Source organism: Ranitomeya variabilis, chromosome 1 (assembly GCF_051348905.1).
Source record: "Ranitomeya variabilis isolate aRanVar5 chromosome 1, aRanVar5.hap1, whole genome shotgun sequence".
NCBI lineage: Eukaryota > Metazoa > Chordata > Amphibia > Anura > Dendrobatidae > Ranitomeya > Ranitomeya variabilis.
In genome coordinates this window covers 296,032,874-296,059,468 of record NC_135232.1, presented here as the reverse complement: position 1 = coordinate 296,059,468, position 26,595 = coordinate 296,032,874, and the positions used below count along the sequence as shown (strand labels likewise).

At 43.3% G+C, this 26,595-nt stretch overlaps 1 protein-coding gene across 1 annotated transcript in view; it reads left to right on the top strand.

The window, feature by feature from the left end:
• MYO18B (myosin XVIIIB) overlaps positions 1–26,595 on the top strand; it is a 1,084,067-nt gene that overhangs the window by 1,010,294 nt on the left and 47,178 nt on the right. The window contains exon 42 of the mRNA XM_077295498.1: positions 15,123–15,287. Coding sequence (XP_077151613.1) covers positions 15,123–15,287 — 165 coding nt within the window. The remainder of the gene's footprint in view (positions 1–15,122; positions 15,288–26,595) is intronic.

Below are 26,595 nucleotides of genomic sequence, written 5' to 3'. Positions count from 1 at the left end.
ACTGCAAAAAAGAGTTGAAAAATATTTCTGGAGTCAAATAGTCATCCATACTGTATTATATGCTTTCTGTTACATTTCTGTGCTATATAACTGTCATGATCTCAATGGCAAGAGATCATAGCATCAGCATATATAGGAACTAGCTCTTGGAAGATGGAAACTGAGCTGACCATGAACTAAACCTAACGCACAACTAGCAGTGGCCGGGTAGCATGCCTACGTTGATTCTAGATGCCCAGCACCAGCCGGAGGACCAAACAAAACCAGCAGAGGAAAATATTAGTTCTAGCTCACCTCTAGAGAAATACCCCGAAAGGAGACAGAGGCCCCCCACATGTATTGGCGGTGAATCAAGATGAAATAACAAACGTAGTATGAAAATAGGTTTAGCAAATTTGAGGTCCACTTACTACATAGCAGAAGACAGGAAGGACACTTTCATGGTCAGCTAAAAACCCTATCAAAACACCATCCAGAAATTACTTTAAAACTCTGGCATTAACTCATAACACCAGAGTGGCAATTCCTGTTCACAAGAGCTTTCCAGACACAGTAACGAAACTACAGCTGTGAACTGGAACAAAAATGCAAAAACAAACATGGACAAGAGTCCAACTTATCTAGTAGTTGTCTAGGAGCAGGAACAAGCACAGAGAGGCTTCTGATAACATTGTTGACCGGCAAGAAACTAACAGAGCAGCAAGGTTATATAGCGACTCCCACATCTTGATGGGAACAGGTGAACAGAGAAGATGAAGACACCAGTTCAATTCCACCAGTAGCCACCGGGGGAGCCCAGAATCCAAATTCACAACAGTACCCCCCCCTCAAGGAGGGGGCACCGAACCCTCACCAGAACCACCAGGGCGATCAGGACGGGCCCTATGAAAGGCACGAACCAGATCAGAGGCATGAACATCAGATGCATTCACCCAAGAATTATCCTCCTGGCCGTATCCCTTCCACTTGACCAGATACTGGAGTCTCCGTCTGGAAACACGAGAGTCTAAAATTTTCTCCACAACGTACTCCAACTCACCCTCAACCAACACCGGAGCAGGAGGCTCAACGGAAGGCACAACCGGTACCTCATACCTGCGCAATAATGACCGATGAAAAACGTTATGAATAGAAAAGGATGCAGGGAGGTCCAAACGGAAGGAAACAGGGTTAAGAATCTCCAATATCTTATACGGGCCGATGAACCGAGGCTTAAACTTAGGAGAAGAGACCCTCATAGGGACAAAACGAGAAGACAACCACACCAAGTCCCCAACACGAAGACGAGGACCAACACGACGACGGCGGTTAGCAAAAAGCTGAGTCTTCTCCTGGGACAACCTCAAATTGTCCACCACCTGCCCCCAGATCTGATGCAATCTCTCCACCACAGCATCCACTCCAGGACAATCCGAAGATTCCACCTGACCAGAGGAAAATCGAGGATGAAACCCCGAATTACAGAAAAACGGGGACACCAAAGTGGCAGAGCTGGCCCGATTATTGAGAGCGAACTCCGCCAATGGCAAAAAAGCAACCCAATCATCCTGGTCAGCAGACACAAAACACCTCAGATATGTCTCCAGGGTCTGATTAATCCGCTCAGTCTGGCCATTCGTCTGAGGATGGAAAGCGGACGAAAAAGATAAATCTATGCCCATCCTAGCACAGAATGCCCGCCAAAATCTAGACACGAATTGGGTCCCTCTGTCAGAAACGATATTCTCAGGAATACCATGCAAACGAACAACATTTTGAAAAAACAGAGGAACCAACTCGGAAGAAGAAGGCAACTTGGGCAGAGGAACCAAATGGACCATCTTAGAGAAACGGTCACACACCACCCAGATGACAGACATCTTCTGAGAAACAGGCAGATCTGAAATAAAATCCATCGAGATGTGCGTCCAAGGCCTCTTAGGAATAGGCAAGGGCAACAACAATCCACTAGCCCGAGAACAACAAGGCTTGGCCCGAGCACAAACGTCACAAGACTGCACAAAGCCTCGCACATCTCGTGACAGGGAAGGCCACCAGAAGGACCTTGCCACCAAATCCCTGGTACCAAAAATGCCAGGATGACCTGCCAACGCAGAAGAATGAACCTCAGAGATGACTCTACTGGTCCAATCATCAGGAACAAACAGTTTATCAGGTGGGCAACGATCAGGTCTATCCGCCTGAAACTCCTGCAAGGCCCGCCGCAGGTCTGGAGAAACGGCTGACAATACCACTCCATCCTTAAGGATACCTGTGGGCTCAGAGTTACCAGGCGAGTCAGGCTCAAAACTCCTAGAAAGGGCATCCGCCTTAACATTCTTAGAACCCGGTAGGTATGACACCACAAAATTAAACCGAGAGAAAAATAATGACCAGCGCGCCTGTCTAGGATTCAGGCGCCTGGCGGTCTCAAGATAAACCAAATTTTTGTGGTCAGTCAATACCACCACCTGATGTCTGGCCCCCTCAAGCCAATGGCGCCACTCCTCAAAAGCCCACTTCATGGCCAAAAGCTCCCGATTCCCAACGCGGGCGAAAATTTACGGGAAAAGAAGGCACAAGGCCTCATCACGGAGCAGTCAGAACTTTTCTGCGACAACACTGCCCCAGCTCCGATCTCAGAAGCGTCGACCTCAACCTGAAAAGGTAGAGCAACATCAGGCTGACGCAACACAGGGGCAGAGGAAAAACGGCGCTTAAGCTCCCGAAAGGCCTCCACAGCATCAGGGGACCAATCAGCAACATCAGCACCCTTCTTAGTCAAATCGGTAAATGGCTTAGCAATATCCGAAAAACCAGCAATAAATCGACGATAAAAGTTAGCAAAGCCCAAAAATTTCTGAAGACTCTTAAGAGAAGAGGGCTGCGTCCAATCACAAATAGCTTGAACCTTGACAGGATCCATTTCAATGGAAGAGGGGGAAAAAATATATCCCAAAAAGGAAATCCTCTGTACCCCAAAAACACACTTAGAACCCTTCACACACAAAGAATTAGACCGCAAAACCTGAAAAACCCTCCTGACTTGCTGGACATGAGAGTCCCAGTCATCCGAAAAAATCAGAATATCATCCAGATACACAATCATAAATTTATCCAAATAATCGCGAAAAATATCATGCATAAAGGACTGGAAAACTGACGGAGCATTTGAAAGACCAAAAGGCATCACTAAATACTCAAAGTGGCCCTCGGGCGTATTAAATGCGGTTTTCCACTCATCCCCCTGCCTGATTCGCACCAAATTATACGCCCCACGAAGGTCAATCTTAGAGAACCACTTGGCCCCCTTTATGCGAGCAAACAAATCAGTCAGCAACGGCAATGGGTATTGATATTTAACAGTGATTTTATTCAAAAGCCGATAATCAATACATGGTCTCAAAGAGCCGTCTTTTTTTGACACAAAGAAAAAACCGGCTCCTAAGGGAGATGACGATGGACGAATATGTCCCTTTTCCAAGGACTCCTTTATATATTCACGCATAGCAGCATGTTCAGGCACAGACAGATTAAATAAACGACCCTTTGGGTATTTACTACCCGGGATTAAATCTATGGCACAATCGCACTCTCGGTGCGGAGGTAACGAACCAAGCTTGGATTCTTCAAAGACGTCACGATAGTCAGACAGGAACTCAGGAATTTCAGAGGGAATAGATGATGAAATGGAAACCACAGGTACATCCCCATGAGCCCCCTTACATCCCCAGCTCAACACAGACATAGCTTTCCAGTCGAGGGCTGGGTTGTGAGAATGCAGCCAAGGCAATCCTAGCACCAAATCATCATGTAGATTATACAGCACCAGAAAGCGAATAATCTCCTGGTGATCCGGATTAATACGCATAGTTACTTGTGTCCAGTATTGTGGTTTATTATTAGCCAATGGGGTGGAGTCAATCCCCTTCAGAGGAATAGGAGTCTCCAAAGGCTCTAAATCATACCCACAGCGTTTGGCAAAGGACCAATCCATAAGACTCAAAGCGGCGCCAGAGTCGACATAGGCGTCCGTGGTAATAGATGACAAAGAGCAAATCAGGGTCACAGATAGAATAAACTTAGACGGCAAGGTGCAAATGGAAACAGATTTACCAAGCTTTTTAGTGCGCTTAGAGCATGCTGATATAACATGAGTAGAATCACCACAATAGAAACACAACCCATTTTTCCGTCTAAAATTCTGCCGCTCGCTTCGGGACAGAATTCTATCACACTGCATACTCTCTGGCGATTTCTCAGTGGACACCGCCAGATGGTGCACTGGCTTGCGCTCCCGCAAACGCCTATCGATCTGAATAGCCATTGTCATGGACTCATTCAGACCCGCAGGCACAGGGAACCCCACCATAACATCCTTAATGGCATCAGAGAGACCCTCTCTGAAAGTCGCCGCCAGGGCGCACTCATTCCACTGAGTAAGCACAGACCATTTACGGAATCTTTGGCAGTAAATTTCCGCTTCATCTTGCCCCTGAGATAGGGACATCAAAGTTTTTTCTGCCTGAAGCTCCAAATGAGGTTCGTCATAAAGAAACCCCAAGGCCAGAAAAAACGCATCCACATTGAGCAACGCAGGATCCCCTGGTGTCAATGAAAAAGCCCAGTCTTGAGGGTCGCCCCGGAGCAAGGAAATCACAATCCTGACCTGCTGTGCAGGATCTCCGGCAGAGCGAGATTTCAGGGACAAAAATAATTTGCAATTATTTCGAAAATTCTGAAACCCAGATCTATTCCCCGAGAAAAATTCCGGCAAAGGAATTCTCGGCTCAGATACAGGTGCATGACAAACAAAATCTTGCAAATTTTGTACCTTCGTGGCGAGATCATTCAAACCTGCAGTTACACTCTGAAGATCCATTGCAAACAGGTGAACACAGAGCCATTCAAAGGAGAGAAAAAAAAAAAAAAAAAAAAAAAAATTTCAGCAGACTACTTATTTCTCTCCTTTCTCAGCCAAGGATTTTAACCCTTTAGTGGGCCGGTCAAACTGTCATGATCTCAATGGCAAGAGATCATAGCATCAGCATATATAGGAACTAGCTCTTGGAAGATGGAAACTGAGCTGACCATGAACTAAACCTAACGCACAACTAGCAGTGGCCGGGTAGCATGCCTACGTTGATTCTAGATGCCCAGCACCAGCCGGAGGACCAAACAAAACCAGCAGAGGAAAATATTAGTTCTAGCTCACCTCTAGAGAAATACCCCGAAAGGAGACAGAGGCCCCCCACATGTATTGGCGGTGAATCAAGATGAAATAACAAACGTAGTATGAAAATAGGTTTAGCAAATTTGAGGTCCACTTACTACATAGCAGAAGACAGGAAGGACACTTTCATGGTCAGCTAAAAACCCTATCAAAACACCATCCAGAAATTACTTTAAAACTCTGGCATTAACTCATAACACCAGAGTGGCAATTCCTGTTCACAAGAGCTTTCCAGACACAGTAACGAAACTACAGCTGTGAACTGGAACAAAAATGCAAAAACAAACATGGACAAGAGTCCAACTTATCTAGTAGTTGTCTAGGAGCAGGAACAAGCACAGAGAGGCTTCTGATAACATTGTTGACCGGCAAGAAACTAACAGAGCAGCAAGGTTATATAGCGACTAGTGTTGAGCGATACCGTCCGATACTTGAAAGTATCGGTATCGGAAAGTATCGGCCGATACCGTCACAGTATCGGAATCCAATCCGATACCGATACCAATACAAGTCAATGGGACTCAGGTATCGGACGGTATTCCTGATGGTTCCCAGGGTCTGAAGGAGAGGAAACTCTCCTTCAGGCCCTGGGAACCATATAAATGTGTAAAAGAAAGAATTAAAATAAAAAATATTGCTATACTCACCTGTCCGACGCAGCCGGGACTTCAGCGAGGGAACCGGCAGCGTTGTTTGTTTAAAAATCGCGCTATTACTTGGTTACGTGAATTCCCGGCTTGTGATTGGTCAGGTCGGCCATGTTGCCGGGACGCGGACCAATCACAGCAAGCCGTGACGAAATTACGTCACGGCTTGCTGTGATTGGTCCGCGTCCCGGCAATATGGCCGCCCTGACCAATCACAAGCCGTGACGTCACGGGAGGCTGGACACGCGCTCATTTTAAAATGGGCGCGTGTCCAGCCTCCCGTGACGTCACGGCTTGTGATTGGTTGCGCCGCGATCAACCAATCACAAGCCGGGAGGCTGGACGCGCTCATTTTGAAATGGGCGCGTGTCCAGCCTCCCGTGACGTCACGGCTTGTGATTGGTTGCGCCGCGATCAACCAATCACAAGCCGGGAGGCTGGACGCGCTCATTTTGAAATGGGCGCGTGTCCAGCCTCCCGGCTTGTGATTGGTTGACCGCGACGCAACCAATCACAAGCCGTGACGTCACGGGAGGCTGGACACGCGCCCTTTTTAAAATGAGCGCGTTTCCAGCCTCCCGTGACGTCACGGCTTGTGATTGGTTAATGGCGGCCATGTTGCCGGGACGCGGACCAATCACAGCAAGCCGTGACGTATTTTCGTCACGGCTTGCTGTGATTGGTCCGCGGCCCGGCAACATGGCCGCCCTGACCAATCACAAGCCGGGACTTCGCGTAACCATGTAAAAGCGGGAATTTTAAACAAACAACGCTGCCGGTTCCTGCGCTGAGGTCCCGGCTGCGTCGGACAGGTGAGTATAGCGATATTTTTTATTTTAATTCTCTATTTTACACATTTTAACATTAATGTTGTTCCGATACCCGATACCCGATACCACAAGAGTATCGGAATCCCGGTATCGGAATTCCGATACAGCAAGTATCGGCCGATACCCGATACTTGCAGCATCGGAATGCTCAACACTAATAGCGACTCCCACATCTTGATGGGAACAGGTGAACAGAGAAGATGAAGACACCAGTTCAATTCCACCAGTAGCCACCGGGGGAGCCCAGAATCCAAATTCACAACATATAACACTACAAAAAAGGTTGACATTTTTTTCTTTATTCAATTCTTTATCCATAGAGTATTACATGCTTTCTGTTCCATGCTGCTTTTCTTCTATTCAGCACTTTTTCCATCCATTTCAACATTTTCACTGCCCCCCAGACCTCCATGTATGGTCTGCCAGAAAAATGCTTGAATTTCCCATTTACTTCCTTTATTCTAATTACTTGAAAGGAGCATTCAAGCATTAGGAATTGGTTGGTTTGAATAACGAGCACCCGAGCACTTTAATGCTGGCGCATCTCTAATTTTGAACCTAGAATCTACTGGTTCAATGCCAATTTAATTTGTTAGACATCACTCATTTGTTAGTGCAGTCTTCCTCATAGATAACACAACTCTACTGTTACAAAAATGACCGATCATGGATGGGCGCATGTGATCAACTGAGAAACACTGCACATGGGAAAGTATTTTTTCCTGTTAGAGGAGGTTGGTGTACAGGTCAGGTCACATGCTCATCTTTAACTGTCATTTTGAGATTAGCAGTGCTGTGCAGGCTGTGAGGTGCAGTAACATGTACAGAAGAACCTCTAAAACGTATAAATTAGTAAGAGCCACAAAATCATGTCTCCAACGCAATTGTAAAAATAAAGTAGCCCACCCCTTTACAGTTTTGCTTTTTAGGGAAGGCTTTCAACAAGCTTAAAGGAAAATTGTCATGTCCAAAATATAGAGTTAATCTTACTGTAAATATTGTTAAAATGTCATTTTCTGAAATTACAGCATCTGGGAGAAAATTATATTATATCCTCCCAGGAGTCGCTCGCTTGCAGTAATCAGGGCAGAGCAAGGAGCAATTACAGTCACCACTAACTACACTGTGAGCATGGCTGTAATCAGTCCTCTGCACTTTGATTGACAGCTTGCTCTGCAGCACATCTGTGCAGAGCAAGATGTCAATCAGAGTGACAGAGAGTATTTACAACAGTATAGTGCGAGATGACTGCACTGCCCTATGATGAAAAAAAAGCAGCTCTGGGAGAATAAAAGTTAATTTTCTCCGAGTAGCCATGCAGTTAGTTAGGAAGTCATGCAGCATTTTAATGCTATTTACCTACAGATTAACCCTATATCTCCAAGTAAATACAGTGGCTTGCAAAAGTATTCACCCCCTTGCCTTTGTACTTACTTCTTTGTCACACTTCAACTGTGTTTAAATATTTTTGTAATTTGATTTGTGTGTGGTGAATCACCACTAAATAGTCCAAGTTGGTGAAGTAAAATGAGAAAAATGTTGGCAGAAATTAAATTTATGGGATCAAATAGCTAAAAATTGGCATATGCTTATGTATTACCCCTTTTGCTATGAAGCCCCTAAATATTTCTGGTACAAGTGGCTTCATAAATCATATTCTCTGATGATCCCCCGAAGCACCATCAAATTCATTATCATCAAATGTAAAGAACATGGTACCAAAGCAAACCTGCCAAGAGAGGGCCGCTCATTGGAACTCTCAGCCCAAGCAATAAGGGTATTAATCATAGAGGCAGCACAAAGACCAAAGATAAACATGAAGGAGCTGCAGGGTTCCAAGCAGAGACTGGAGCATCTGTCCATACGACCACAATAAGCTGAACACTTCATAGGGACGGTCTTTATGGAAGAATGGGCAGAAAAAAAGTTTCTTTACTTACAAAGAAAAATTGTATGTCTCATTTTGAGTTTACCAAATGATATGTTTGAGACTTCCCAAAATGTATGGAGGAAGGTGCTGTGGTCAGATGAAACCAAACTTTAACTTTTAGGCCACCAAGATAAACGTTATAATGGGGGAAATAAGTATTTGATCCTTTGCTGATTTTGAAAGATTGCCCTCTGACAAAGACATGAGTCTCTAATTTTAAGGGTAGGTTAATTTTAACATTGAGAAGTAGTATATAAAAATAAAATACAGAAAATCACATTGTATAAAATATATAAATGTATTTGCATTTTTGCAGGGAGAAATAGTTATTTGATCCCTGTGCCCTTAGCAGAAGAACACCACCAAAACATAATGTTTCCTCCTCCAGGCTTGACAGTGGGGATGGTGTTCTTTGGTTCATAGGCAGCATTTCTCTTCCTCCAAACACAGCGAGTTTACTTAATGTCAAGGACCTCAATTTTTGTCTCATCTGACCACAGCTCCTTCTCCCAATCACTCACACAATCACCAGGTGCTCATTGGCAAACTTCAGACAGGCCTGCACATGTGCTTTCTTGAGCAGGGGGACCTTGCGGGCACTGCAGGATTTTAAAACTTTTTGGCGTATTATGTTACCAATGGTTTACTTGGTGACTGTGGGCCCAGCTGCCTTGAGATCACTAGCAAGTTCCCCCTGTGTAGTTTTTAGGCTGATCTCTCACCTTCCTCATGATCAAGGATACCCCATGAGGTGAGATTTTGCATGGTGCCCCAGATCGATGACAATTGACAGTCATTTTGTACTTCTTCCATTTTCTTACTATTGCACCAACAGTTGTCTCCTTCTCACCCAGCATCTTAGTTATGGTTTTGTAGCCCATTCCAGCTATGTGCAGGTTTTTGATCTTGTCTCTGACATCCTTATAAAGCTTTTTGGTCTTGCCAATGTTGCAGAGTTTAGAGTCTGACTGATTAAATGAGTCTGTTTACAGGAGTCTTTATAAAGGTGATTATATAAGACAGCTGTCTTCAATGCAGGTAACGAGTTGATTAGGAGAGTCTAATTGGTCTGTAGGAGCCAGAACTCTAAGGGTATGTGTCCACGTTCAGGATTGCATCAGGATTTGGTCAGGATTTTCCATCAGTATTTGTAAGCCAAAACCAGGAGTGGAACAATTAGAGGAAAAGTATAATAGAAACACATGCACCAATTCTGCATTTATCACCCATTCCTGGTTTTGGCTTACAAATACTGATGGAAAATCCTGACCAAATCCTGATGCAATCCTGAACGTGGACACATACCCTTAATGTTTGGTAGGAGATCAAATACTTATTTCTTGCTGCAAAATGCAAATAAATTTATGTAATTTATACAATGTGATTTTCTGGATTTTGTTTTTGATATTCTATCTTTCAATGTTAAAATTAACCTACCCTTAAAATTATAGACTGTTTATGTCTTTGTCAGTGGACAAACTTACAAAATCAGCAAGGGTTCAAATACTTATTTCACCACTCTATGTCAGGCACCAAACCAACACAGCTCATGACCCCAAGAATACCATCCACATGTGAAACATGGTGGTGGCAGCATCTTGCTGTGGGGACCTTTTTCAGCAGCAAGAACAGGGAAAATATTCCGTGTCAAGGAGAAGATGAATGGTGCAAAATACAGGGATATTCTTGAACAAAACCTGTTTCAAACTGTCAGTGATTTGAGATTGGAATAGAGTTCACCTTCCAACAAGAGAATGACCCAAAGCATATTGCTAAAGCAGCGCTCGAGTGGTTTAAATGGAAACATGTAAATGTTTTGGAGTAGCCTAGTCAAAGCCCAGACCTTAATCCAATTGAGAACCTGTGGTCAGACTTGAAGATTGCTGTTCACCGGAGGAAACCGTCTAACTTAAACGAGCAGGTTTGACTTGCGTAAACAGCAAAAATCCCAGTGGCAAGATGTGGAAAGCTCATAGAGGCTTATCCAAGGAGACTTGCAGCTGTAATTGCCATAAAAGGAGATTCTACAAAGTACTGACATTAGGGGGGTGAATAGTTATGTACACTGAAGTTTTCAGTTATTTTGTCTTATTGCTTCACAATAAAAAGAAAACTAAATGTTCACAGTTGTAGGCATGTTATTTACATGAACTGATGCATACCCTAAAAAAACCCAGTGAAAAGCCAGGTTGTACGAAAAAAAGTGGTTTGGTACCATGTTAGCCAGTAGATGAAAAGATATAGAGTGCTCTCAGTGGGAGAAACAAAATAGGAATCTTATGGGTGTGATAACTTTTAATCGCTAACAAAATATAGTGAATGATGTTACAAAGCAAGACTTTGGTTGCCTAGCAACCAGGCAACCCCCACATGTATGTATATTATGATGGCTAACAGATGTAAATCACTCAGTTGCGGCAAGAAAAGCTAAATCTCCGAACACTAAAAAATACTCGGAGGACCCCCGAGCATGCTCAAGAAATCTAGAGTAACGAGTATATTCACTCATCACTAGTAGTAGTGTCAGAAAAGGTCTGACTCACAGTTCAAATTTCAATTCACTTCAAAGGTACTTGATGGGGTTTAAAGGGAACCTGTCACCCCGTTTTTTGAAGATGAGCTAAAAATAGCGTTCTGCGCTATTCAGCCGTTTACCGGTGGGCGCGGCCATCTTTCCTGTGGCCGCGTGCGCCCAGATGGAGCGCTCTGCTGCCCAGGGCTTCAGGAAAATGGCCGCTGGATTCCACGCATGTGCAAATGGAGATCGCAGCGGCCATTTTCCTGAAGCCCCAGGCAGCAGAGCGCTCCATCTGCGCACGCGCGGCCACAGGATAGATGGCCGCGCCCACCGGTAAACGGCTGAATAGCGCAGATCGCGCTGTTTTTCATCACCTGGGCAGTGGATTCGCCTTTTGGACATGCTCACACCACTACGCCACCAACGTAATGATGAGCAGGATTCTGGGGGAGTAACAGCGCTGTCACCACGCCCATAGGACCAGACCAGCGTGAGTGACAGCAGAAAAAGGCGACTTTACAAAGGTATTTTGGCAGCATAGGTGGGTAATAAAGGCACACAAAGACACTAATGTAATGCCCAGCTCTGCCCCTATTTAACGCTATTTTTAGCTCATCTTCAAAAAACGGGGTGACAGGTTCCCTTTAAGCAAGGATTCTGTTTAGGCTCCTTACCCAGGTTCCTTTACACCCGTCTTGTTTAACCATGCTTTTTGGATCTTGGTTTTGTGTGACATAGCACAATTATGCTGGAACAAGAAAGATCCTTCGGTACAAAGTTGGCTTTATTCAATTGGCTAAACTGTGTTTGCATGCTGTAGTTTGAACATAGCCCATCACTGAAAATCAGGTGCTAGTCCATACCTTTAAATACATTCATTATCCCACTGCCCTCCAAAGTAGTCACTTCATAGTATTTCCTGAGCATCCACCAAACAAAGAGAGGTTTATCCATTTGACTGCCAGATATGGGACTGGATTTGCACATAGCAACCAAGGTTATTTTGGGAATGGGTTAACTGTAGTATGAAGACATGTTATCAAACTTGGGGTTATTAAGTTTGGAAAAGCAAAGGCTTAGGGGTAATCTTTTACAATGAACAAATATATGATAGGACAGTGCAGAGAACATTTTAATGAGCTTACGCATGCAATGGTAACAAGGGGGCATCCTCTAAGTCTAGAGGAAAGAAGGATTAATCATAATCACAGATGCAGATTATTTACTGTAAGAACAGTGAGACTATAGAACTCTTTTCCACATGATAATGTAATGAAACAAAAATATTGAGCCAGAGCACAAACTCATGGTCGAAATTGTTAGCACTCTTGAAATTATTCCTGATATTGAAGAATTTCTATTAGAAAATCATTGCAATTACACATGTTATGTTAAACGCATGTTTATTTCCTTTGCATTTATTGGAACAACCCCCCCCCCCCAAAAAAAAAAAAAAAAAAAAAAAGAGAAAAAAGGAAAATTGGACATTGGACAATGTTTCACACAAAGGCCCAAAAAAAGGCTGGCCAAAATTATTGGCACTGTCAACTTAATATTTGGTTACACATCCTTTGGAATAAATAACTGTAATCAGTCACTTACTATAACCATCAACAAGTGTCTTACACCTCTCAACTGGAAGTGTGTACCACTTTTCTCTTGCAAACTGCTCCAGGTCTCTCATATTTGTAGGGTGCCTTCTCACAACAGCAATTTTAATATCTCTCCACAGTTGTTTAATGGGATTTAAATCAAGACTCATTGCTGACAACTTCAGAATTATCGAGCACTTTGTTTCCATCTATTTCTGGGTGATTCTTGTAGTATGGTTGGGGTCATTGTCCTGCTGGAAGGCCCATGACCTAGAATGCAAAACCAAGCTAAAAAGCTCTATCTTGGTCTCATCTGTCCAAAAGACGCTTTCCCAGAAGAATTTTGGCTTACTCATGTTCATTTTGTCAAACTGCAATCTGGCTTTTTTATGTCTGTGTGTCAGCAGTGGAGTCCTCCTCGGTCTCCTGTCATAGCATTTAATTTCATTCAAATGTCGACAGATCGTTCGAGCTGACAGTCATAAACCCTGAGCCTGCAGGACAGCTTAAATTTCTTTGGAATTTGATTGGGGCCGCTTAACCATCATCCAGACTATAATGCATTGCAAGCTCTCATCAAATTTTCTCTGCCGTCCATGGTCAGGGAGACCCGCTAAAGTGCCTTGGGATATCAACTTCTTGATTATGCTGAGCAAAGGAGCATCAAGGAAATGGATCTCTGGAAATGGATTTGTAGCATTGAGAGTGCTGATAATTTTGGTTCTCAAGTCCTCAGACAGCTCTCTTCTCTTCTAGCTGTTCTCCATATTTAGTGTTTCACACACAGAAGCACAATGCAAAGAATGAGTCAACTTCTTCCCTTTTTATCTGGTTTCAGGGGTGATTTTCATATTGCCCACACCTGTTACTTTCTACAGGTGAGTTTGAATGAGCATCACATGCTTGAAACAGAGTTGTTTACCCAAAATTTTTAAAAGGTGCCAACAATTCTGTTCAGCCCTTTTTACAGTTTGTGTGAAATTATGTCCAATTTGCCTTTTTTTCCTGTTTTGTTGTGTTATTCCAATACATAGAAAGGAAATAAACACGTGAATAACAAAGCATGTACAATTGCAATAATTTTCTAGGAGAAAAACGTTTAATTTTCTGGAAAAAAATCAAGGGTGCAAACACTTTCGGCCATGACTGTATAATGGTATACATTCACACTGGGACCACTCATAGACAGAACCTAAGGGTACTGTCACACTATACGATTTACCAACGATCACGACCAGCGATACGACCTGGCCGTGATTGTTGGTAAGTGGTTGTGTGGTCGCTTGGGAGCTGTCACACAGTGAGCTCTCCAGCGACCAACGATGCCGAAGGCCCCAGGTAACCAGGGTAAACATCGGGTTACTAAGCGCAGGGCCGCGCTTAGTAACCCGATGTTTACCGTGGTTACCAGCGTAAAAGTAAAAAAAAACAAACAGTACATACTTACATTCCGGTGTCTGTCCCCCGGCGCTGTGCTTCTCTCCACTGTGTCTGCGCCAGCCGGAAAGCACAGCGGTGACGTCACCGCTGTGCTCGCTTTCCGGCCGGCCGGCGCTCACAGTGCAGAGAAGCAGAACGCCGGGGGACAGACACCGGAATGTGAGTATGTACTGTTTGTTTTTTTTTACTTTTACGCTGGTAACCACGGTAAACATCGGGTTACTAAGTGCGGCCCTGCGCTTAGTAACCCGATGTTTACCCTGGTTATCAGCGAACGCATCGCTGGATCGCTGTCACACACAACGATCCAGCGATGACAGCAGGAGATCCAGCTACGAAAGAAAGTTCCAAACGATCTGCTACGACGTACGATTCTCAGCAGGGTCCCTGATCGCTGCTGCGTGTCAGACACTGCGATATCGTATGGATATCGCTGGAACGTCACGGATCGTACCGTCGTAGCGACAAAAGTGCCACTGTGTGACAGTACCCTAAGATAAAAACAGACTGAACAAATATCCTGCAGTGATGATATTGTAATTAGAGATGGGCTAACCCGAATAGTAAATTTCAGTTTCCGTGCCGAACACCTACTGTTCGGGCATGGACTCCAAACTCGAACTTTTTTAAACTGTTAAGCTGAACCTGCTAAACCCAAACATTCAGGGGTTCGCCCATCTCTAATTTTAATGTTTGATAGTATTATTTTTTTTACTGTATTCATTTATAAAAGGCTATTTCTATGGCTTAAAAGGTGCAAATAAATGTAGTTTGACCCACACCACCATTGTATGTCTATAGAGTTTGCTTGACTATTGTCTTCATTGTATGCACTTTGTTGCATCCTCTGCCTCACTGGATTACTCATTGGATTGGCTTTTTTCTTTTCATCATTTGTTGACTTTAGAAATGTTACAATAGCCTCATGCCTCTTTTTCTTCTTTTTTCTACAGAGATAATCAATCAACCATAGGCTCTGTAATGAGTGTGGGAAAATCGGAGAGTATCCAATCCTGGGGTGGATCATCAGCTAGCTGGACATCACCAACAGGTGGAAGTGCTTGTGGGCGCCAGTCAACACAATCAAAATCTGATATACTCAGCATTCATAGTTTAAGGTAATGAATTTTGTCATACTGGTTTAAAAGCTTTTATTTTATACCGATGTATTATACATATTTATGAGGAAACAGAAGAAACACAATATACTACATAGATCAAGTTATATTTTTTTAAGTTGCAATCACCACTATCTCTATTTTTTGTTGCTCCATTGTATTTCATTAAGTTTATTCACAAGCTGTGAGAGTATATAAGGTGTCAGGGTCTGTAGTAATTGGATAAGTAGATTGGTCATACAAAACATTTTATTCCTGCTATAATAAATAAATCTGTACTGGATACAACCTATTATACGTTATACGCTACTAAAATCAAACGTTACATAAATCAAGTAGATGGAAATGGTAAATATGAGCATTGTATGGGATATTTTCACTAGCTACCAGATACTAGAAGAATGCTAGGCAATGACAAAGGAAAGATTGTTCCCAGCCTTAATGTATTTCTCGTGTCATCTTAGAAATGATTAAGGTATTTTATGCACTGTAATCGACATTGTGATTAATGCAATCATTAAAATCACAGAATTTTTTTTACGTTGAGAGATGTACGTTTTTCCATAATCATTTCTCTCAAGAAGTTCTTGTACATGAAGTATATCCAAGACTTTGCTATACAATAAATGACTCTGTGCTTGAAGATCAGTGAAAGGTGAACAGTGTTGGATGCATTCATGATGGCCCTACACTTTTATTGTTAGGAAATCATCATAAATAGCCATCCTCTGCAAAGAAATCAAGAGAAGCCATGTGCAAGCTCAGAGTTATTTCTCAGGGAAAATGATTTGTGAGGCTTGAAATGCAATTTCCCTGGTTAGACTTTAAGACTTTGTTGAGAAATGTCTGATGATGCCATGAACAGAAAAGTATCTAAACTGAAACTTTACATGTTTTTTTTACTTTTTACTATCAGTCAGAACCAACATGACATACACAGCTTCAAGTATTTTGCGAGCACCTAAATGTGGCTTTTAACTCCAATGAGATACATACTTGTAGGAATACATTTTATGAGTGCTGAATAGTGGAATAAAGCTAGAGGTAAAGAGATCAAAGTTTTTGGTTTATTCTTCACATATACAGTACTATTATTTTGAGACAAAACCCCATAAAAATAAGTAACTTATACTTGCACCCCCTACCATAGTCTGTTCCATTGGCTGAGACAGTTTAGTTTGTCTACATTCGCTAAGCAGAGATTGATTGATGGTTGAACAAATGTTAAGAAATTCATAGTCTGGTGAACAATTTTTTCACAGATGAAGCCATGCACATTTTAGTCCATATTGGCAGTCACAATAGTTGAAACTATCGATATATTTTCAATATCAGTGGGAAACGGACAGCCAAACATTGTAGGAAAGTTCAGAGATATTCATTGAAGACAGATATTTTAGTCTGTAGAGATTAAAGTATGTCATTTTTTAAGAGCGACTTAGGGTATTTCCATTTGATGACCATCTGTCATAGTTCTGTTATAACGATGCTTCATTAATAAGTTTCATCTGACAGCTCTTGTTACTGTATTCTAGCGATCTGCTAACCTAGTTCTGCTAGATATAAGCAAATCTTTTGAAATTTAAATTAGCCAGCTATGCCGTATTTAGAAAAAATTTTTGGCGCATTGATTCTCAAATACCGCAAAGCTTCCAAATTACCTGAAAGATATGTGTAAAACTATAACGGCCTCCTATGGCCATGTTCAGCCCCTTTCAAGTTCTTTAAAGCAAATACAGCCTTAGTAATGTCAAAGTGACTTTAACAATTAAGGCTGTGGGTAAACAAATTCAAACCATTCTTTACCGGTGTGCTGTTACAAACTGTCTGTACAATTCACTTAGTGTTTTATGATTTTTTTTTCTGATCTCCAATTACAATATTGTGAACTCTGATGTCCTCTCACTATTAAGAGTCCTTCCAAAATAGCTGCTGCATTCCTGCCTAAGCTTTTATACAGGAATATGATGTGAAATCTGAAAGACTTCTTGCTGAAGTGTGTCTAGTTGCATCTGAGGTCATGTCTCTGCCTGATGCAATCATTTGCATTATCTAAAATAGTGGCGGGCATTGTTAGTGAATTGTGTGAAATGACATGTAAATTGTTCAAGTTCACAGAGTCGAGTGAATTTCCCAACATTTGTCACAATTCTGTCCACATTGTATCAAATTGCTCATCTCTAGTTGTTACGGATCTGCAACACAGGACTAAGGTAGAAGGGGGAAAACTGACCCTGCACTATGAGTAGGCTGAAACCCTACGATGGAGTGGGTGACCCATTCCTTGCAAATAGACCCACCGACGATCCTAGGTTAATCTCAAGCGAAGACCTATAGATAAGGGGAAGGGGTTCCCTAAAAGAACTAAGGACTGGGTACAAAAACGGGTCACCTCCTAGTAGAAAACACAGAGAAGGCTGCAGAAACCAATAGAAAACAGAAACTAAGGCTAGCAGAACCAGAGGTACCAGTACTGCACAAATAACACACACAGAACACTAAGCAAAGCACCAAGCTAGAGCTCAAGCAGATTAACACTGTTGTCCAGCAAGGACTGGGAGGCAGGTGCTTGTTAATAAAGACACCTGACCCAAGACAAACCCAGCACCAGAGAAAAAAGACCAGCAGCCAGAACTCCACAAGAAAATGGCGGATAGTAACAAACTAAACAGATTCTAACACTAGTACCTGTTTAATCCCTTAATGACCTTTGACGTGTTTTGTCCGTCATAGCTCACAACCACCTCTGTGTTGCGGGCTCCGGCGATGAGCCCACACCTTTTTTGGTACACGACAGCTGACCTGATAAGCTGTCATGTGCCCCTACCAGTTGTGGGTGGAATCATGATCCACCCGCGAGTGTTAACTAGTTAACAATCTCTGACAGCGGCATTTAACTTGTACAAACCGGATGCATGTCTTAGCTCTGCCAATCAGCGCCTTTGTCACATGACAGCAGGTCACTGATGGGGTGGCATGACAACCCGGGTTCTGCAGTAAACCCCTGTAGTTGTCATTGCCGAACTGCTTTTGAGTGCCACCCGGTGGTCGGCGCTCATAGAAATTGAGCATTTTTGCTACACATAGTAGGGCAGCAGCCCTGCTATGTGTAACACAAGCATTCAAATGATAACAGCTTCTAGTTTCCCATGGAGATTATTGAAGCAAGTAAAAGTAAAATGAAAAGTTTTAAAAAATATAAAAATATGAAAAAATATAAAAGTTCAAATCATTCCCCTTTTGCCCATTCAAAATAATACAATTACGAAAAAATAAAAAATACAATATACTGTATGTGTATCACCAAATTCAGAATTGCCCAATCTATCAAGCTATAAAAAGAATTAATTATATTGGTAATTTAATGCTATTGAGAAAATAAAAATCAACACCAGAATTATGTTTTTTCGGTCTCTGCAACATTGCAGTATAAAGCAATAAAGGTTGAACCAAATATTGTATCTATCCCAAAATGGTGTCAATAAAAATGTCAGCTCAGTGCACAAAATATAAGCCCTCACCCAGACCAGGATCCCAAAAAATAGAGATGCTATGGGTCTCGGAAAACGGAGCGTTTTTTTTACATTTTTTTCACCGCTTAAATAAAAAAGAACCTATACATGTTTGGTATCTACGGACTCGTAATGACCTGGGGAATCATAATGCACATTAGTCCTAGAATTTAGTGATCATGGTAAAAGAAATCTAATATATATTTACCTTGCAAAGTCTTCACATCCTGTTCCATCCAGATGTGTCCGGATCCCAGAATTCCAAGCGGCGGAAGTTCACTGGCCGCCATATTGGAACACCCAAGTGATGGGTGTCTCAATATGGAAACTGCTGGTGGTACCAGCCTCTAGTGAGGTACCACCAGTGAAACACACACACACTGCATACGCCGTATGCACCACACACACACAAACACACTGTATATGCCATATGCACCACACGCACACTGTAGATGCTGTACGTACCACGCACAGACACTCACATGCTGTATATGCTGTACACACCACAGTCACACACACACACACACACTGTATGCACCGTACACAGCCTCTTGTGCAGTACCACCAGCAGAACACCATCGCGAACATGCCTCTGCCGGGATCAGTCAAATGATTCACTGACTGCTGATCCTGGCGGCAGATGTGTGACGTGTCTACAGGCAGAGGAAACCGGTCAAATTAAAGGGGTTTTTCCCATGAACGAAAGTTCATTTTAAAAATTGTCTGTGTCTGACAGTGCTTTCATTTTAACACAGGGGGAGGGGTGAGTGCACATAGGAAAGAGGACACACAGGGGGAAGACAGCTCAAACGAGAGAACACATGAGGGAAGAAGACAGTACAGTGGTGGAGAGAGAGCAGACAAGGGGGAGAGCACATGGGGTACACAGGTCAAAGAAGAGATACAAGAGAGGAGAAGACAGCAAATGGGGGAGAGAGAAAGAGCACAGGGGTGAGAGACAGAGCACAGGGGGAGACGGGGGGGACAGCTCAAACGGGACAGCACATGAGGGAGAACACGGCACAGGAAGGAGAGGGACAGCAGACAAGGGGGATAGCACATGGGGCAGACAGGTCAAACAAGAGAGCACAGATGGGAAAAGTCAGCACATGGGGAAAGAGAGAGTGGATAGGTGGGTGAGCACATGGGGGGCAGAGATTCTCAATGCTGCAAAGCCTGCCCCCATCGTGACATTACCGCCCTACCAATGTGATAGCATTGGGCCTTCATCTAGCATATATATATTGTGGAATTGCACTTTTTTTGCAATTTCACCACATTATTTTCCCATTTTCCAGTACATGATATGGTAGAAGAAATGATGTTATTCAAAAGTACAACTTGTCCTGCAAAAAACAAGCCCTCACATGGCCATATTGATGGAAAAATAGCAAAGTTATGATTCTGGGAAGAAGGGGGACAAAAAATGGAAACACAAAAATGGAAATACCCATGGTTATTAAGAGTTTAAAAGGATCCAACAGTGATGGTTTGTCCTTTTTTTTATACACCATTAATTATTATTTTGGCTACCATATAGACTTCTAATGAGCAAGACCACAAACAATTCAAGATTGAATTTAATCTCCTCTTTTCCAGCACACATGTTTAGTCATACCTACAATATACTGCATGATAAAACACACCTGTTTATACGGCTACGTTCACATTTGCGGTGTGCGCCGCAGCGTCGGGCGCCGCAGCGTCGCCGCATGCGTCATGCGCCCCTATATTTAACATGGGGGCGCATGGACATGCGGTGCACTTGCGTTTTGCGCCGCATGCGTCACTGCGGCGCCCGCGTCCGGGCGCAGAGGACGCAGCAAGTTGCATTTTTGCTGCGTCCAAAATCAATAGAAAAAAGGACGCATGCGGCGCAAAACGCAGCGTTGTGCATGCGTTTTGCCGCGTTTTTGTTTGCGTTGTGCGTTGCGGCGCCGACGCTGCGGCGCACAACGCAAATGTGAACGTAGCCTACGACACACATCACATTTTGGGGAGGAAAATAGGATTTTTTTTTTAATGGTGGTGCGTTTTATAATCTGCCTTTACGTCATGTTACCTGGGTTGCGGCGGTCCTGAAGCGGGGTTCCAGGTGGCTTTGTCACTGCTGCAGGAAGCTGGCGGCGGTGGAGGCAGGAGATGCTGCGGGCCCCAGGCTGGTAGGAGGTGGTGTTGGGTGAAGTTAAAAGTGTGGCTGCAGTTGGTGCTGAGGTCTGCGCATGTGTCGCCTCAGGCGTCCACTTTCCCAGAGCCCACCACATTGAAAGGCATGGAAAGTGTAGTCTCCTGGCTTTCACAAAATGTCGGTGGAGCCCCCGCACTGCCAAAGACCACCTACCTACCAGCTTCCTACCAGCCTGAGGCCTGCAACATCATTCCACTCCTGCTGCCACCACCAACAGAAGCTTTCTTCAGCAGTGACCCTGGGAACCCAGTCCACCGCTGCTGGTAAGCTACATTCGGATTATAAGACGTACCCCCATTTTCCCCAAAAATTTTGGGGAAAAAATGTTGTCCTATAATCTGAAAAATATGATAACTAAAATCTATAACTAGATCCTAAAATGGCTATTATTTGATATGTATATATATATACTGTATATATATATATATATATATGTGTGTGTATAATTAATCTAATCCAGCTTCGATGTAAAGTAGATTAAAAAGCCATTGAAACCATTAGTGTCGAGTCGATGGAACAACTATCATTCAAAAGAACAAGAGAAAATATCATCAACCATTATACCAATTAGCTTATGTTAACATTATTTTGACAATTAAATTGAGAAATCATCCTCATGAAGCCTATACTTTTCATGCAGACAAATGCATGGATAAAGTAAGCTAGATTACACTTAGCTTTCCTACAAATCCAACTGGAAGCAAACATGTTTTTTATGTTCCCTATGTTGTATCTCTATTCTACAGAAAATCCAACTAGAGAATTTGCTTTCCTTTTGCATGAAAATGTGTGCGTTTGCTTTCCAGCATGCCTTTCTTGGCTAAGTTTCAGAAACCTACTTCATTGCATTTGCAGATTGTAACTCATTTTTCATTTCACATTCAGTCGTAAAAGAAAATAGTTTTAAATAAATTCTGATAAACCCTTTTAACTGTCTTGTTCACTGCATGTTTTAATGCATTAAAAAGTATACTGCATATATATATATATATATATATATATATATATATATATATACACAGTTAGGTCCATATATATTTGGACAGAGACAACATTTTTCTAATTTTGGTTATAGACATTACCACAATGAATTCTAAACAAAACAATTTAGATGCAGTTGAAGTTCAGACTTTCAGCTTTCATTTGAGGGAATCCACATTAAAATTGGATGAAGGGTTTAGGAGTTTCAGATCCTTAACATGTGCCACCCTGTTTTTAAAGGGACCAAAAGTAATTGGACAATTGACTCCAAGGCTATTTCATGGACAGGTGTGGGCAATCCCTTCGTTATGTCATTCTCAATTAAGCAGATAAAAGGCCTTGAGTTGATTTGAGCTGTGGTGCTTGCATTTGGAAGGTTTTGCTGTGAAGTAAACATGCGGTCCAAGGAGCTCTCCATTCAGGTGAAACAAGCCATCCTTAAGCTGTGAAAACAGAAAAAACCCATCCGAGAAATTGCTACAATATTAGGAGTGGCAAAATCAACAGTTTGGTACATCCTGAGAAAGAAAGAAAGCACTGGTGAACTCATCAATGCAAAAGACAACAGTGGTGGATGATCGCAGAATAATCTCCATGGTGAAGAGAAACCCCTTCACAACAGCCAACCAAGTGAACAACACTCTCCAGGAGGTTGGCGTATCAATATCCAAATCTACCATAAAGAGAAGACTGCATGAAAGTAACTACAGAGGGTTCACTGCACGGTGCAAGCCACTCATAAGCATCAAGAATAAAAAGGCTAGACTGAACTTTGCTAAAAATCGTCTAAAAAAGCCAGCACAGTTCTGGAAGAACATTCTTTGGACAGATGAAACCAAGATCAACCTCTACCAGAATGATGGAAAGAGTAAAGTATGGCGAAGGCGTGGTACAGCTCATGATCCAAAGCATACCACATCATCTGTAAAACACGGCGGAGGCAGTGTGATGGCTTGGGCATGCATGGCTGCCAGTGGCACTGGGTCACTAGTGTTTATTGATGATGTGACACAGGACAGAAGCAGCCGAATGAATTCTGAGGTATTCAGAGCCATACTGTGTGCTCAGATCCAGCCAAATGCAGCAAAACTGATTGGCCGTCGTTTCATACTACAGATGGACAATGACCCAAAACATAAAGCCAAAGCAACCCAGGAGTTTATTAAAGCAAAGAAGTGGAATATTCTTGAATGGCCAAGTCAGTCACCTGATCTCAACCCAATTGAGCATGCATTTCACTTGTTAAAGACTAAACTTCAGACAGAAAGGCCCACAAACAAACAGCAACTGAAAACCACCACAGTGAAGGCCTGGCAGAGCATCAAAAAGGGGGAAACACAGCGTCTGGTGATGTCAACGAGTTCAAGACTTCAGGCAGTCCTTGCCAACAAAGGGTTTTCAACCAAGTACTAGAAATGAACATTTTATTTAAAATTATTCAATCTGTCCAATTACTTTTGGTCCCTTTAAAAACAGGGTGGCACATGTTAAGGAGCTGAAACTCCTAAACCCTTCATCCAATTTTAATGTGGATACCCTCAAATGAAAGCTGAAAGTCTGAACTTCAACTGCATCTGAATTGTTTTGTTTAAACTTCATTGTGGTAATGTCTATAACCAAAATTAGAAAAATGTTGTCTCTGTCCAAATATATATGGACCTAACTGTATATATATATATATATATATATATATATATATATATATATATATATATATATATATATATATATAGAGCGCCCCCACACCGCCGCAGGGCCTAGGGGTACCCGGAGCCGGGCCTCTGGGTCTCAGTCCTGGGGTTGTCACGGTGGCTAGACCCGGTCCGTGGCCCTGTCTGTCAGTGGGGGACGTCCGGTAGAATAAGTGATGATGATGGTGCAGTAACGGTGGTGTAGCGGTGCAGTTGTGGAGTGCAGGTCGCGGTAAATAACGAGGACACCAGGTTGCAGTCTCTTTACCTCTTTACTGGAGATCTCTCAGTCCGCAGTCCAGAATACGGTTCACCAGGCTGCGCAAGTCCGGTCGGTCCGATGGCACTTCCAGAGTTCTCCTCACAGGTGGAAATCAGTGCCCTCCTTCTTAGCGCTATGTGTTGTAGTCCTTCCCTGCTGTGCTCACGGAAAGTACCCCACAACTGTTGTGTCTGTTTCTTAAGTTCCCTCACAACTCGATTCACTGATGTTCTTCTCGTATTCCATCCCTCCCTGTTATTCAGGTTGGAACGGCACCCGTTTGTCAGGTAGGCCTGGAGTTCTTCCGGGACCCTAGAGACGCCCCTCTCCCGCAATTGCCCCCCAAGACTTCATAGGTGATATGGGGTAGACAGCCCGCCTTAAACTGACTGCCCTGCCGCTGTTTGGAGTATGGCTTGAAGCTGTATGCTATTCCACTCCCTCGGCATTCCGGCCACCGGTAATGCGCCTCAGTAGGATGTTGCTCTGGTCCTACAGCATGACCCCTACTGGTATTCTCCTTTTTGCGTGATCTCGTTTCTCACTCAGCACAATCTATCTCGCTTCTAGTCCTTTCTTGGGCACCGCCGCTATGCTGAGCAGGCACGGTCCCGTTACGTTCTTTCTAATGCCAAGCCTCTGTCAGGATCCCACCCCTGACAGAGACCCTACTGTCTCTTCCTCCACAACACCCTCTGCCACAAGGTGTTGCTTCGTTCAATCCAGTCAGCTTTCTCTTCTAACTTCCTGCCTGACCCCCAGTTTACCCACTATGGTGGGGAGTGGCCTAATGAATAGAACCCTTAGCTCCCCCCGGAGGCCCTGCTGTGAAACATATTGGTGTCTGTGATACCTGGTCAGATGAACTCCTTCAGTGCCATCGAACGCACCATGGCTCCCCATAGTGGCGGATCCACAGTACTGCAACGACCAGGACTCTGGGGCGCTGCACTCCCCCCTGGTTAAACACAGTACTCCGGGACTGGGAAGAAAACAACAATACAGGTTAGCAAAAAGACATACAATTTTCGTTGAGTGCAAAACAATAAGTATACTTGAACAGGCTTCCCTTTATGGGAGGTGAGGACACTTTAACGTTACAAACATAATTAAATATCATAGCAACAGGCTACAATTAGCTCTCATTACCCAACCGGGTATTCTACTAGATGCAAACATTATTGACCAATAATTTAACTTTGCCTTTAAGGATATACACTCCTAATCCGCTAAAGACCTTCCTATAATCACATTATAAGGTATTTTAACTTTGCATTCGCCTTCTTTGGAATCTGCAGGACCGCCTGTCCTATCGGCACCAGACCTACTGCCTCTCCTTTCTGTTACAGGACCGCCCCGTTCAGCCAGGGCCTTCTGCCTTTTCAACTACTATACACAGTATAGAACATAACTTTTCTTTCAGTTTGAGAACACTGAGCCGGCTCTACTTGGCTCCTAGAAGGACTCATTCACTAACCCCTACGGGTTCACTTTCTGTCCTTAGTAACACATTATTAACTTTCGATGGGGAACGCAGGGTCTACCTTCTATCCCCCCCTTCTTTTTCTTACCAACATTATTAACTATCTTCTTTTCATAACGTTAAACTTGCTCTCTACTATGCATGCTGGACACCACGTCTACCTCTACGGGTCCACTGCATCCTTCCATTACCTTTCACTTTCTTCTTTCCAAAAACATTATCAGCATTTCTTTACATTTAACTAATTGCATACACATAACTTTTACATGTAAACGTTATCATCACTTTTCTTTATCAGCATTATAGCTATTGGCCTTAAAGCATTATCAACAAATGAACATCCCCTTTAAGAGAGGATCAAGTCTTTCTGAGGTAGTTCGTCTTCTCAGACTACCAGTCCATGCTCAACAAAGGTTCCGGTACGGTATCTTCACAAAGAGTCTTTGTTTAAGTAAAACCAGTAGGAAGCTCCTTTAAGAAGGTGCAAACTATTTACAAGCAGTTTGTATCATGCACTGTTCATGATTCAGCAGTTTTTATAACATTGTGGAACAAAAAAGCAAAAATGAAAATGAAAGCAAAAATAAAAAGCAATAGGGATCCCGGGTAAACAAAGGGATCCCTTTAAGAGTTAACCCAGGACGGGTTTTAGCAGCAAAACAGCAAGGAAATAAACAGTTAACTATTTACAGTTTCAGGTTTCCGAGGCTTAGTTGGACGGCTTCCAGGGCTGCACCTGGCACTTAACCCTTCTCGGCCTGGGAAAAGTGAGGTCCAGGGTTACACCCAGTGCTGGACAAACGCCGTTAATCCGTCTTTCATGTATGGTTAAATCATGCGCAGCGATGGAGATCTGCGCAGCTTGAGTAGGGGCATTTGTTGCAGCAGAGGTAGAGGCTGCTGCAAGATCAGTCACTGGAACGGGGTCAGCAGCTGTGGCACCAGCAGTCACGGGAGTGGTGTCAGTTGTCAGGGCAGGGTCGTCCTTCATACCTGCTTCAGATGCGGTCCCTCCGGTGCCAGTCTGCTCCGTCTCCACTGGGGTCTGGAACGCTGGTTGCGGGACCTTGTGCTGCGGCGTTGTCATCTCTGCTCGCAGCATACCCCTTCCCGGCAGCGCCTTGCTTTCCAGCTTCGGAGCGCTGGGACTTCTTTCCTGCTCCGGACCAGATGAGGCTGCCTACAGATGTC